Genomic DNA, 15,783 nt, shown 5'->3' with positions numbered 1-15,783 from the left:
AAGCATGCTGGCCTCAAACCTGTGATCCTCTTTGTCTCAGCTTCCTAAATCCTGGGATTATAGGCATATGCTACTATGCCTAGCTAAGATACCATATTTTTATCCAGGTATGGTAGTACACACCTGTAATCCCAAGATTTGAGAGGCTGAGACAGGAAGATTATAGGTTTGAGTCCAGCCTCAGCAATTTGGAGACTCTGTCTCAAAATAAATAAATAAATAAATAAATAAATAAATAAATAAATAAATAATGGGGCTGGGGATGTAGCTTGGCAGTAAAGCACTGTTGGATTCAATTCCAATACCACAACAACAAAAAAGATACTGTATTTTACTACTGTAAAGTCTGAAACAGAACTGATTCCAAAAGTAATAAAGTTATCTTTTATTTCTCACTGCTTAAACTGTTCAAAATCATATCTGTTCCATTATCATTCATTATGTGTCTGTCAAGATCAGAAATGCATCCACATTTGTCATGCACAAAATAATCACTATCACATAGGTAAACTAGATTACATCCAACACAGAAAACCCCGGCTTACTCTAGTTTCCTTTAAGGGTGGGCCCAATAAGCATGTCACTTTTGCTGCCTAGACAGAGGTGCTATTTAGAGAATTCTGTGGTAAAATCTCAGACTAATAATTAGACAGTTTAAAGAACCTAACAAAAGTTATTTGTAGAAACCATTCATACTGACACTAGGATGTGTATTAGGCACTTCTGTACGGCCAAGTTACCAAGCAGCCACTCACTACAGCCTCACCCAGAACAAGGCTTTGGGTTTTGTTTTATGGTGCTGGGGATCACACCAGGGGCATCTGCATGCTATGTAAATGATCTACCATCAAGCTAACCTCCAGCCCCAAAGGCCAAGTTTTATGCTTTTAACCAACCAAGACCAATAGCTAAGAAAATAAAACCTACTGAACATACATGATAAGTAAAAATTCCTCTTTAAGAAAACATGATAGCAAAATAATTACTCGAACATTCTTAATCACTGATACCTTATGGCTACTAAATCAAATTAGTTTCCATTAAAAGACAACTTATAGGCCGGGCGTGGTGGCGCACGCTTGTAATCCCCGCGCTTGGGAGGCGGAGACAGGAGGATCGCGCAGGTTCGGAGCCAGCCGCGTTGGCGTAAGAGACCCTGTTTCAGAAATACAAAATAGGTCTGGGAGTGTAGCCCGGAGGTAGAAGGGCTTCCAGGAACCCCAGTACCACCAAAAAAGAAAAAAAAAAAAAAAAAAAAAAGACAACTTATAGAGAAAAAATAAAATTTGTTTTTCAATGATCTTTAAATTTTTAAGACTTAAATAATAGACATATACAACAAAGGTCTATGTGGCAATTAAATTCACATGTTAAAAATACTTGTTACTACCATGCCTCCTTTTCAATTAAAGTTAAACCTCCTCAATACCTAAATCAGGCAAGCACCTAGTCTACTTATACTCACAGAGCTAAATTATAACATAGCTACATTAAATTAATTCTGTGTGTGTGTGTGTGTGTGTGTGTGTGTGTGTGTGTGTGTGTGTGTTTCCAGGGATTAAACTCAAAAGGCATTCTATCTCCGAGTTGCATACGCTCCCACACTCCCAGCCCTATTTTATTCTTATTTTCAAACATGGTCTCATCCGAGTCTCACTACCTACCGATGCTGTCCTCAAACCTATTGTCTCAGCCTCCCAAGTACTGGGATTACAAGCGTGCACCACCACACCAGCTTCAAATAATTCATAAAAATGTTTTAAGTTCATTATCCCGTGGTCAAAGCACTTGCCCTCCAGTGTTGGAAGGTCTTACCTATCAATTAAAGCAATGATTATGTTTTTCACATTTACATTTTGGTGTAACTCAGCACAGGCCCGAAGAAAGGGATTCAAAGTCTGGAGGTGGAATTCATCAGGAAAAACCTGAAGAAAAATCAAGCAATAATTGATCAATACAAGTAAAAGTACTTTATATAATATTCTAAACTCATGTGATTTTTAGAGTTATTTGTGGAAAAAAATCATTTTAATCTAATTCAATATTTAAATATATTATTTTTTAACCCCTCTAAACATTAGCCCAGATAGAGATATTCTACTAGCCAAAATACACCTATAGTTAACTAAAACCAGTAAGACTTGGAAAACTCAGAAATCACTTTTCCTAAATTTGAGGGGAAAAACATCATTAAAAACCAAGATTTCTGAAAAAGAAAAATTCTTTATTCAGGAAAGTTTATTTTCTATTTGATTAAGATTTTTTCTTTTTTTTGAAACAGCACTCGTTATATTGCCCAGACAATCCCTGAACTGAGCTCAAGTGATTCCCTTGCCTCAGCCTCCAGATTAGCTTAGACAACAGCGATTTCTCAAAATAATGAAAAATAAAATGAGTCCTTTTAAAAACTGAAATAAATGTTCCCACCTACCTGAATAATACACTCCATGAGATATTCTTGAGCCAAAGCATCTCTACAATTCACAACTTGCTCCAATATGCCAGTCAATACAATCTAATAAAGGGGAAAAAACATGTAAGGGTTAAAAAATCATTTTCAAAATCTAAATTATACATACTTGAAAATCATATTTTTAATTGTTGTCACCTATATCTCATTTCTAAACCTCAAAATTTTTTTTACAAATTCTTTAAATAAAAAATTCTGGGTTCCTATTTAAAATTCATATAACAGAAGCTAGAGAGAAAAAGGGTCATAGGAGGAACTCTAGATGAAGGAGAAACCACAGAAAAGCAAATAAGGTGACCTAACCGAGGGGGATGGGAGGGGAGAAGAGGGAAATTCCCTGATGTACATGATGTACATTCATAAACATATCAAAGCCATACATGAGGAGGGAGAGGAAGAAGGGAATGGGGTAGGAATTAGTAAGGGCTAAAGGAGTAATGTGTGCATGTATGCCTCTACCATCTTGTACCCCACTGAGATGATGTATGACTACAATGCACCAATAAAATTTTTTTTAAATAAAATATAAAATGAAATCTTTATCTCATCCAAGGTCATAAAGATTTCCTGTGATTTTTTCCAAAAGGTTTTATATTTGTCTCTGATCCATTTTTTTTATTTTTCTACATGATGTGAGAGATGGGTCAAGATGTAGCTTTTTTTTTTTTTTTGCACAAAGATGTCCATTTATTCCAGAACCATTTGTTGAAAAGGTTGTCTTTGCACCTTTATCAAAAATAATCATATATAAGCCTGGTGTGGTGGTGCACGCTTATAATCCCTGTGCTTGGGAGGCGGAGACAGGAAGATCGTGCAGGTTCAAAGCCAGCCTCAGCTGGCTTAAGAGACTCTGTTTCCAAAAAGAAAAAAAGAAAAAAAAAAAGCATAAAATAGGTCTGGGAGTGTAGCCCGGAGGTAAAAGGGTTTCCAGGAACCCCAGTACCACAAACAAACAAAAAAGTCATATATATATATGTCTATAATGGATTTCTATAATGTCTATAATCCAGGGATCAGCATAACTAGCTATCTGTTTTTGCAAATTGAGTTTTATTAGAACAGTTTTGTCTATTAACTTCCATATTGCCTGTGGCTGCTTTTGCACTATACCTGTTGAATTTATTAGCTGTATACTACTTAATACCTTACAAAGACAAAAAATATTTACCGTCTGTTCTTTCATAAGGAAAGTGTGCTGATCTCTGCTCTACTCCCCTCCACTGACTTTTGTGTCTACCCCTTTCACCAATACCACACACTATCTTCACTTTAGAATAAACTGTGAACTCAGATTGTCTGAGTACTCCGACTTCATTCTTCTCTTTCAAAATTGTCTGGTTGTCCAGCCAGGCGTGGTGGCACACACTTGTAATCCCTGCGCTTGGGAGGCTGAGACAGGAGGATCGCACAGGTTCGAAGCCAGCCTCAGCTACTTAGTGAGGTTCTCAGCAACTTAGTGAGACTCTGTTTCCAAATAAAATATAAAAAAGGTCTAGGAGTATAGCCCGGAGGTAGAAAGCCTCTGGGTTCCACCCCCAGTACCACCAAAAAAAAAAAAAAAAAAAAAAAATTGGTTGTTGTAGGATCTTTGCTTTTTCATATAAATTTTAGAATCTGTTAATTCTATGAAAAAGCTTGCTGGGTTTTTGACTGAGATTACACTGAATTTATACATAAGCCCAAGGAAAACTGCTATCTTGACAATATTGAGCCTTCTGATTCACAATTTATATCAGTTTATTTAGGTCTTCTTTGATTAGGCATTAAAAATATTCTTCAATGTAATATCATTTGTAATATTTTTGTTAAGACAAAAATACTTCTAATTTTAAAGATCAGATTTCAGTTTAGATCTCACAATATAAGAAAAAGTGACAAGCAATAAATATAAACCTGTTTGTAACGTTCCACATTTACACCTTCCAACTGGCTGAGGCGCACCAAATTTGTTCCCACTAAAATTCTTAGTTCTTGTCTTTCTCGTTCTCTTTTCTCTCTATCTCGGCTATGACCCTGATGTTGCATTCGCACCCAGAGCTTGTTCATTTCTGCAAAGTTGAGTAGTACAAAATCCATGGAATCACTGATATCGCCAGTTGTTTCTTCACTGCAAAGAAACAATTGGAAATATCTTTATACAGGACTTAAATTAGTAAGACCAACTTAATATTATCTCTTTCTTTGTTCATTTTCTTCTTGCTTCCATAATACACCAATAATTTATTTTTAAAAAATTTTCAATTTCACCAGCTTAGTGTTAAGTTTCAAGAGGAACAGAATCTAGGGGAAATAATCCCATGGAGAGGGCATACAGTTTTAAGGAACTCCCAGATCACTATCCTGGGCTAACTGAACTTGCTCTTATCGTAACTCGCTTAATTCAAAAAACCTAAAAATTGAATACTTATAGGTACTAACTACATCATTTTATAGTTGAATATTTTGTTTTCAACTGCAATGTAAATTTTGTATGAAGAAAGAGCATGTATGTCTTACCTTACATTTCTAAATTTCCTAGGATGGGGAACTTAGCAGTTTCCAAAATGTTTTGATTGCCTAATTACTCAAAACAGAATCAAATCATAATAAAACCATATCATCTTCTCTACACTGTTAATTTTTTTTCTTCTAGTACTGGATACATTTTTCTAGTACCAGATACATGAACCCAGAGGCATTCTACCTCCAAGCTACACCCCCAGCTCTTTTAAAAATTTTTAGAATTTTAAAACCGGGTCTTGCTAAGTTGCTGAAGCTGACCTTGAGTCTGTGAACCTCCTGTCTCAGACTCCCAAGTACAGAGATTATGCACAAGCACCACCACACCAGCTTATACTATTAAATTTTTACCTTTTTTTTGTACTGTTTAGCTTTCTTGTCACAAGAATGGTAAATATTTTTCTTTTAAAAAGAAATTGATGAGCCAGGCATGATGGGCACGCTTTTAATCCCAGTACTTGAGAAATTCAGTTCTTTAATACAGGGAGCCGAGCCATCACATTAAGAGTTAATACAGTTTGGCTGGGCATGATGGTGCACACTTGTAATCCCAGCATTTGGGAGGCTGAGACTGGAGGATCACAGTGCACAGACAGCCTCAGCTGCTTAGTGAGGCACTCTGTAACTTAGTGAGACCCTGTTTCAAACTACAGAATAAAAAACAGGGCAGGGGGGTACAGCTCGGAGGTCAAATGCCCCTGGGTTTCATCCCCAGACCCGCAAAAAAAAAAAAAAAAAAAAAAAAGAGAGAGTTAGTAAAATTTGAAGATCACAACAGGTAGCTGACCATCTATCATTTTGCTATTCAGGAAAATGCTATCAAATTGCTATTCAGGAAAAAAGTACAGTAGACTTGGTTGCTAGAATACTGGTCACACAAGAAATAGAGGTGCCTCTGAATGGCTTTTGTTTTTGTTGATTTTTTATTATTTTGGCAATAACTAGCTTGTATACAAAAATAAAATAAAATCACTTATATTCTAGGGTAACTAGCAGTCCAGAAATTATAAAACTGACAGACATTCAAGAAACAATTATAAAAACTGGGGGACTCAGCTAGGCATGGTGCTACACATCTATATCCCTAGTACTTGGGAGGCCAAGACAAGAGGTTTGAGGACAGTCTCAGCAAAGTAGCAAGATTCTTAAAACCTAACAAAATACTATTTCAAAAAACAAAAATTAAAAAGAGCTGGGGAGCTAGGCATGGTGGTGCATGCTTGTAATCCCAGTATTTGGGAAGCTGAGACAGGAGGATCATGGTTTGCAGACAGCCTCAGGCCCTCCGCAACTTAGTGCAACCCTGTTTCCAAATAAAGAATTAAAAATTAGGCTGGGCGTCTAGCTCGGAGATAGAATGCCCTGGGTTCAATCTCCAGCACCACACACACACACACACATACACACAAAAAGTAGAATGCCCCTGGGTTCAATCCCTAGTACTAAAACAAAACAAAAAAATGAAAACTGGCTGGCTCATAGAAAAAGTTAAGCACACCTCATTATTTCATTACAAATATAGTTTTCAAACTGTAACTCATTTTAAAAGTTAATCTTAAGCTGGGCAAGGTGGCGCACACTTGTAATCTCAGCATTTGGGAGGCTGAGATGAGAGGATGGCAGTTCGTGGATAGCCTCAGCTACTTAGTGAGGCCCTCCACAACTTAGTGAGACCCTGTTTCAAAAATAAAGAATTAAAAACAGGGCAGGGGGTATAGCTCGGAGGTCAAATGCCCCTGGGTTCCATCCCCAGACCCTCCAAAGGGAAAAAAAAAAAAAAGATCTAAAGGGGGAAACAATTTACTAGAATAATCATAGCACATCCACTCCCAGTACCACCAAAAAAAAAAAAAAAAAAAAAAACTTAATGGGGCTTAACTATGCCAGTTTTTTGGTCTGTGTTATTTTTCAATTAAGCTAATAGCTATTTATTTATTTATTTATTTATTTTTGGTGGTACTGGGGGTGGAGCCCAGAGGCTTTCTATCTCCGAGCTATACTCCCAGACCTATTCTTTTTTTATGCATTTTATTTATTTAATTATTTATTTATTTGGTGGTACTGGGGTTCCTGGAAACCCTTCTACATCTGGGCTACACTCCCAGACCTATTTTATACTTTGTTATTCTTTGTCTGGGTATGGTGGCACATACTTGTAATCCTAGTTCTAGGAGGGGCAGGAGTGAGAGGGAAAGAAGGATCACAGATTAGAGAGTAACCTCAGAGACTTTACAAGACTCTCAGCAACCTAGAGAAACCTTGTTTCAAAATAAAAAATAAAAACGGGGTTGGAGGTGTAGCTCAGAGGTAGTATATCCCTGGGGTTCAGTCCTTAGTACCCCTAACCCAAAAGTAATACTTTTTAAGGAATATTTAATGTAATAAAAAATAAAAAGCTCTAGCCAGGTGTGGTGGTGCACATTTGCAATCTCAGCATCTGGGAGGCTGAGACAGGAGGATCGTGGTTTGTGGGCAGTCTCAGCTACTTAGTGAGGCCCTTTGCAACTCAGAATAAAATAAAGAATAAAATAAAATAAAGAATAAAAAATAGGGCTGGGGATGTAGTTCTGAGGTAGAATGCCCCTTGAGTTCCATCTCCAGTACTGAAAAAAAAAAAGCTCTAAATTATATTAAATGAAAAAAGCAGATTCTAATAATCCAGATATAATTTGCATAACAGTACATTTTGGATCATAACACATATACCAACATCAATTATATAATAATGAAAATCCATATACAAAATGCTACCAGTGACTAAGTGGCTGGAAAATTATTGATGTTTATTTTCTATTTCTGCACACTTTAAAGTAGTCTATACTGAAAAATATTACAACTAGACCATGGGACAAAATTACTTACTCTGTTGGCTCTCCTTCATCAGGTAAAATGTTTCTAGTGCACTGAAGAAGATAATTTCGAAGAAATAAACCCCTCAATGGATGTTGCACACCACGACACATTTCTACCAAATCTTTCAAAATATCTTTCCTGGACTGAGGAAATGACTTGACATATACAACTCCAACTGTTATCAACAGATAACTAGAATTATAAAGAGACATTTGATTAGAAATAAAATATTTAAGTCAAAAATTTTATCATGTCTAAATACACAGTATACAGCATATTAAATAAACAAGATGAAAACCTTGTTGTTTTATGTATTATTAAACCATCTGATTCTAAATATAACCATTAAAAATATAAAAAAGAAAACAAAAATAAAATATACACCAAAATGACTTCTAAGAACATATAACTACCGTCCCCTTATCCATGGAAGATATGTTCCAGGATCCTGAGTTGATCCCTGATGTTTTTTTCTACACAGGTATATTTATGATACAGTTTAATTTATAAACTAGGCACAGTAGAGGTTAACAGTAACTAATAAAAGAACTATATCAATATGCTGTAATAAGTTATATAAGTATGGTTCCTATCATCTTATTACACTGTACTCACCCTTATGATGATATGAGATGATACAATTCCTACAAGATGAAATTTACTAAAAACTCTAGATAACAAAATAGGGACCAAAATGTTTATTTCAATTTGTTAAGATAATAAGTACTCTTAAAATTGTTTTTTCAAGTAAAGGATATAACAAAGTTAGAACAAAAATGTCAAAGTCCTCTGGTTCTAATTACTTACAGCCTTGGGATAATATTTCCAGCATATTGCACAAGTTCATAGAGATCTGCCACTTTTCTTCCTTTAGCAAACTCATCTGTCAGGTAGACCTCCAAATAGTGTAGTTCATCAGAAATAGCCATATCTTTTCATTATGATTAAGGATTTTTTTTTTTAAAAGATAAGCCAACTTAAACAACTCTGTAACTTGAATTTAGGCCTCTTCACAGAGAGTTCAAAGAAAAGATAGAATTTTAGATGAGCTTTCCTTACTTTAAAGATTTTTGGCCAGGGACAGTATTGCTTGCTTTTAGTCCCACCTACACAACAGGTTGAGGCAGGAGAATCACTTGAGGTACCAAGAGTTCAAGACCAACCTGGGTAACACAGTGAGAACTGGTCTCAGTTTAAAATATATATATATTTTTAGTGAAGCAAAGCAATAAATGCCATAGCTACTTGTCAGACTTCTGAATAGTTCACTAAAACGACAAATGACTGAATTCCTTTTTATTTCAGAGTCCTACGTAACTAAATCTACACATTAAAGAACCACTGACAAGCCAGGCGTGGTGGTGCACACTTGTAATCCCAGCATTTGGGAGGCAGAGGCTGGAGGATTGTGGGTCATGGACAGCCTCAGCTACATAGTAAGGCCCTTCACAACTCAGTGAGACCCTGCTTCAAAAATAAAAAGACTAGCCGGGCGTGGTGATGCATGCTTGTAATCCCCGCGCTTGGGAGGCGGAGACAGGAGGATCACGCAAGTTCGAAGCCAGCCACGCTGCCTTGAGACACCCTGTTTCTAAATAAAAATATAAAAAATAGGTCTGGGAGTGTAGCCTGGAGGTAGAAGGGTTTCCAGGAACCCCAGTACCACAAAAAAAAATAATAAATAATAATAATAATAATAATAATAATAATAATAAAAATCGGGCTGGGGCTGTCACTCAGAGGTACAATGCCCCTGAGTTCCATTCCTAGTACTGGAAAAAGAAAAAGAAAAAGAAAGAAAAAGAAAAAGAAAAAGAAAAAGAAAAAGAAAAAGAAAAAGAAAAAGAAGGAAGGAAGGAAAAGAACCACTGCCAGCCAGGCATGATGGCACACCACTATAATCCCAGTATTTGGGAGGCTGAGAGATGAGGATCACACATTTGAGGCCACCCTCAGTAATGCAGCAAGACCCTTAGGAACACAGCTCAAAGGTAGAATGTCTGAGTTAATCCCCCGTACCGAAAAGATTAAAAACAAAAAACACCCAACTGTCTAATAAGCTCAATATCCTTCAAGAAAGGTCTGAAAATTGAGATAGTAACAACCTATTCAAATAAGTTAAAGCATAGGGCTGGGGAGTTTAGCTCAGTGCTACAGCAGCCTGCATGTGGCCCTGGGTTTGTTCCCCAACACGGTGGGGGAGGGAGGATTTAAGAATAAAAAGGTATTCTAGCCGGGCGTGGTGGCGCACGCTTGTAATCCCCGCGCTTGAGAGGCTGAGACAGGAAGATCGCACGGGTTCAAAGCCAGCCTCAGCTACTCAGTGAGGCTTCCAGCAACTTAGTAAGACCCTGTTTCCAAATAAAATATAAAAAAGGTCTCGGAGTATAGCTTGGAGGTAGAACGCCTCTGGGTTCCACCCCCAGTACCACCAAAATAAGGAAAGAAAGAATTTAAAAAATAGGGCTGGGGGTGTCGCTCGGAGGCAGAATGCCCCTGGGTTCCATACCCAGTACCACAAAAAAAAAAAAAAAAAAAAGGTATTCTAAAAGTTAGTTTTCCTTTTTCTCATTTAGTACATCTGCAAAAATTCTCATTTAATTAAGACAACGAAGAGTAACTCCAAAAATTTTAAGAGAACAAACAAAATTAGCCTTATCAAGAAATAAGTATGGTTATTCTTGATAAGTTGGTTATTCTTCAACATTCAAAAGATACAAAGCTCATAGTAGCTCTTTGGTGATAACATGGACGTCCGGAGCTCACCCAGCATGTTAGAAGCATGTTTCAGAGCATCCATGAGCTTGTTTTTGTCCTACAAAAATACCAAAAGAATTAATGAGCATCCTTAATTTAAATAAACATTTATCTTGGTTATTATATAAACTCTTTACACCAAGGATCTGTTACACAGTGTTAAAAGTATACAGCACAGTGGGGCATAGTGGCTGCATGCTTACAATCCTTCCTTGTACTGGGAGGCTGAGACAGGAGGAACACAGGTTCACAGTCAGCCTCAACAACTCAGTGAGGCCCTCTACAACTTAGTGCGACCCTGTTTCAAAATAAATACTAAAACAGGGGGAGGGGTGTAACTCAGAGGTAGAATGTCCTGAGGTTCAATCCCCAAAACCACCCCTCCAAAAAAAAGCATATAGCACTTAAAGTTATTTTAGCAACATAAAAGTTAACTTTAGATAGTTTTCCCTTCTTTCTGTGGAAAAGAAAATGATACATGGTTTCTCACCAGTGATGCAAAGCTTAATAAGCATTATCTATCTGGGACTACAGGCTTCTTGGTATAACTTTAATCTTTTCAAATTTCAGAGACTAGAAAACTACCTTCATTAATTTGCAGTCTAACCTGCAATTAAGAGAACTGACACACTAACTATCCATTTAAGTGTGCATTCCTCCTGTACTCTCCAGACCCTCATAATGTCCCATGTCCTGTTTAACTCATACAGATAATTCTTGAGATACAAGAAACACTATTCATCCACAGAAAAAGAAAGAAGCAAGCAATAAAAAACCGACTTTCTCCATTCTAAGAAATCTATTTTCTTTCTAAATTTGTAAGGAAACCAAAAGAGTATAATATAAGAGCACAATACTACACTTTAGAAAACATAAGATGCCAGGCCTGGTGACACACCCTTATAATCCCAGTACTTGGGAGGCTGAGACAGGAGGATCAACAGGTTCAAAACTAGCCTTGGCAACATAACTCAGAAACCTAGTGAGATCCTGCTTTCAAATAAAGAAGTAAAATTGGGCTGGGGGGGTGTATCTTGGAGGTAGAATGCCTCTAGGTTCAATCCCCAGTACCAAAAAAAAAGAAAACATAAGACACTTTGCAGAGGTAAGAGAGTATCATCATTACCACAGCAATTTATGCATTGAAATAACCCATTTGATTCCTTCATTTTAATCCAGAAGATCCACAGTATCTATACAGATTATTTCCTTTCAGAATATAAAAATACATAAAGAGGTATAATTTCTTTCTTTCCTTTTTTTGGTGGTATTGAGGATTGAATCCAGGGACATTCTACGTCTGAGTTACACCCTTAGCCCTATTTTACTTTTTTGTTTTGAAAGTCTCACTAAATTGCCTAGGCTGGCCTCAAACCTGGATCCTCCTGTCTCAGTTTCCCAAATACTGGAACAAACAGGTATAATTTTTAAGCTAGTTGCCATCATAAATAAATAAACAAACAAACAAATAAATAAATAAATAGAGCTGGAGTATGTAGCTCAGAGGTGGAATGCCTCTGGTTCAATCCCCCAATGCCACAAAAAATAAAATATATTAAAAATATATAATATAGCCAGGCGTGGTGGCACACGCTTATAATCCCCGCGCTTGGGAGGCAAAGACAGGAGGATCGTGCAGGTTTGAAGCCAGCCACGCTGGCTTAAGAGACCCTGTTTAAAAAAAAAAAAAAAAAAGAAAACAATGGTCTAGGACTGTTACCGGGAGGTAGAAGGGTTTCCAGGAACCCCAGTACCACCAAAATAAATAAATAAATAAATATATATATATATATATATATATATATATATATAAAATGTACAATATAGATGTAAATGTATAATATATGTATATAATATGTAAATAATACGTAAATATATATTCAGGATGAAAATAAAAGGTTTCAAGATATTGGGGAGCTGAATAATTCAAACTAAAATCATTTAAATCCATTTCTTCAACAAATATTTACTGAACACCTGTTATAGGCCAAGTACTTCTCGGATTTGAGGTATAATATCAGAAAGGCTAGTAATTCGGGTCAGATATTAATGAGATGATGATGTGTAAGTAAAAAGCATACATTTGAATATGAAAGACAGGCAATCTTAAACTATAAATACAACTATGAGTAAACAGGGTTTTCTGTTGAACTGTTCTACATAGTGCTTGAAATAGGTAGGATTAAAGAAAGATGCTAGTGGCACTGAAAAGATTAGATTTACCAGAAGCAGCAGCATTAGAAAGCACTACAGATGCTTTCTTAAGGACTAGTAGTCTACGACTGTGACTCTCAAGTTTTCTTTCTTACCAGGCATCTCTTCATCTGGAATGACTGGACCTTCACAGCCTGTATGGCTTCATCCAAGAGCTTTTCCTGCTCATCCTGAGGTGACTGCTGTGTTGTAGGCTGGAATTTTCCCAGGACCACCAAAAAAAAAAAAAAAAAAAGGGAAGAGGATTATTTTTCCATTAATGTCTCAGAAGCATTTTCTTCTAGCAAATTTCTTAATTCTTTAGCTACAACCATCCAACCATAGTCTGCTTCCAAGGATCATTCCAGCTCTACAGCTCAAACTAATTTATCAATTTTTGACAACTAAACTGATTCAACATTCTTATAGCAGGTTGGCCTCAAAGAAACTTGTGGTACTTTATGGCTGTATTCTGCTAAAACACTCTGAATCCAAGCAGAAGTTAGCCATCCGGGCAATCTAATACTTGTGACAGGAAAAGCATAACTCAATTCTCAAACAGCCTCTTTCCCTTTAGACTACTTTTCAACTGTACTTTAGGCTAGTGGTAGACCAAGAAACTGGTTTATGAAAATACTGACTTCACCACCACCATATATAAGGAGCTAAACAGCTTAGAAATAAAATATCTTAAATTATTATTAGTGGCTTATAGTAGAAAACAATAGTTCTTTCCTCAAATACCTACTTTGTATCATTTAAAATACACAGATGTACAGCTATAATGGACAAAATATATCTACCCTTCTTTGCCATCAGCAAAAATCTGACTGTACAACAGATCACTTCTTGCTGTCAAGTATAACTAACCACTCCTCCACGCTGTTTAAATACCATGTTTAAATCCCTATGACAACATGCATTACATTACAATTATAAATGATGATCATTTTTGTGGGGAGGAGAGAGAGCTACTGGAGATTTATTAACCTAGTGGTGTTCTAACACTGAGCTACATCTCCAGCCCTATTTTATTTTTTATTTCGAAACAGGGTTTTTTTTTGTTTTTTTTTTTGTTTTTTTTTTTTTTTGCAGGTCTGGGGATGGAACCCGGGAGCTTTTGACCTCCAAGCTATACCACCTGCCCTAGCTTTTTATTCTTTAATTTGAAACTGGGTCTCACTAAGTTGTGGAGGGCCTCACTAAGTAGCTGAGGCTGTCCGCGAACCACAAACCTCCGGTCTCAGCCTCCCAAATGCTGGGATTACAAGCGTGCACCACCACGCCCAGCTTGAAACAGGGTCTTGCTAAATTATCATATGGTGGCCTCAAACCTTTAATCCTCCTTTCTCAACCTCCCAACTACTGGCATTACAGATGTTCATCATACTGCCCAGCTTGAATAATGATAATCTTTATGTCCTATTTTACTTTAAAGAGGGTCTGGCAAGCCAGGCATGATGGCCCATGCTGTAATTCCAGTACTTGGGAGCCAGAGATAGGAAGATCACAGGCTTATGGCCAGCCTCAGCTACTTACTGAGGTCATCCATAACAGTGAGATCCTGTTTCAAAATAAATAAAAAATAGGTCTGGGAGTGCAGCTTGGAGGTAGAATGCCTCTGGGGTTGACCCCCAATACTAGAGGGTGAGAAGGGGAACAAAGAAGGATCACACTAGGTTGAGAGTCTCACTATTTGCTAAGGTTGTCCTCAAAACTGCAATCTTCTTGTCTGCTTCATGAGAACTTTAGTGAAATCAACCTATTGTTTAGATTTTTTTTAGCTCCTCATCTCTGGATGGAATCGTTTCATAATAATTAGAATCAATGGTTTTCATTAACGTCAAATGGTCAATTTAGAGATTAGTAGTGTTATCAGGACATTCTTGTAATACTTGTTTTTCATTGTGGTAAGATATACATGAAATTTAGCATTTTCAATACTTTTATGTATAGTGTTGTAGCAGCAAGTACATTCACCATGCTGTACAATCATCAACATCTGCCACTTCCACAACTTTTTCAGCTTTCTAAATGGAAACTATCAGCCAGGTATAATAGCTGTGTCCATAATCCCAGTACTTGGAAGGCTGAGACAGGAGAGTTACAGGTTCAAGGCCAGACTCAGCAACTTGGCAAAACCCTAATTCAAAACAATTTTAAAAAGCTGGGGATTTAAGCCAGGCATGGTGGCACATGCTTGTAATCCCAGCACTTGGGAAGCTGAGACAGGAGGATCGCACAGGTTCAAAGCCAGTGAGGCTTTAGTGAGGCTCTCAGAAACTTAGTGAGACCCTGTTTCCAAATAAAGTATAAAACAGGTTTGGGAATATAGCCCAGAGGTAGAAAAACCCCTGGGTTCCACCCCCAGTGCCACAAAAAAAAAAAAAAAAAGCTGGGGATTTAGATTGGAGGTAGAAAGCCCTCGGGGTTCAATCCCCAGCGCCAAAAAGAAAGAAAACTAAACAATGGAAACTATCCATAAAACTACAATACCACCACTACACCATACCATACCCATAACCTATGGCAATTCCTTTTTTTTTTCCCTATGTTTGACTGCTCTAGGTACTTCATATAAGTGGAGTCATATGATATTTTTCCATTTGTGTCTTGTTTATTTCTCTTAACATAATAGCATCAAGGTTCATCTATGTTTTAGCATATGTCAGAATTTCACTCCTTTTTAAAGTTGGGTAACATTCTACTGTATGTTTGTCACATTTGGTTTATTCATTCATGCATCTATGGAAATGAGTTATTTCCACCTTATATAGTAAATAAAACTGGGCTATAAAGAGATTACAAATAGTTCTAGCCGGGCGTGGTGGTGCACGCTTATAATCCCAGCATTTGGGAGGCTGAGATCGGGGGATTGCAGCTCATGGCCAGCCTCAGCTACTTGAGCCCTTTGCAACTCAGTGAGACCCTGTTTCAAAATAAAGAATAAAAAATAGGGCAGGGGGTGTACCTCGGAGGTTGAATGCCCCTGGGTTCCATCCCCAGACACA

General features: G+C 37.1%; 1 protein-coding gene across 1 annotated transcript in view; it reads right to left on the bottom strand.

Annotated features, from left to right (window-relative positions):
* VPS35 (VPS35 retromer complex component) overlaps positions 1-15,293 on the bottom strand; it is a gene marked incomplete at both ends in the record, with an annotated part of 30,690 nt that extends 15,397 nt beyond the window's left edge. The window contains 8 exons of the mRNA XM_080703540.1: positions 1,816-1,925; positions 2,432-2,515; positions 4,364-4,577; positions 7,832-8,014; positions 8,630-8,753; positions 10,541-10,637; positions 12,889-12,987; positions 15,285-15,293. Of these exons, the coding sequence (XP_080559666.1) occupies positions 1,816-1,925; positions 2,432-2,515; positions 4,364-4,577; positions 7,832-8,014; positions 8,630-8,753; positions 10,541-10,637; positions 12,889-12,987; positions 15,285-15,293 (920 nt within the window). The remainder of the gene's footprint in view (positions 1-1,815; positions 1,926-2,431; positions 2,516-4,363; positions 4,578-7,831; positions 8,015-8,629; positions 8,754-10,540; positions 10,638-12,888; positions 12,988-15,284) is intronic.
* Between the last annotated feature and the right edge of the window lie 490 nt (positions 15,294-15,783).

This window comes from Muscardinus avellanarius, assembly GCF_963383645.1.
Source record: "Muscardinus avellanarius genome assembly, chromosome: 10".
NCBI lineage: Eukaryota > Metazoa > Chordata > Mammalia > Rodentia > Gliridae > Muscardinus > Muscardinus avellanarius.
Note: the sequence above shows the minus strand (reverse complement) of the source record. Positions and strands in the feature narration are given on the sequence as shown.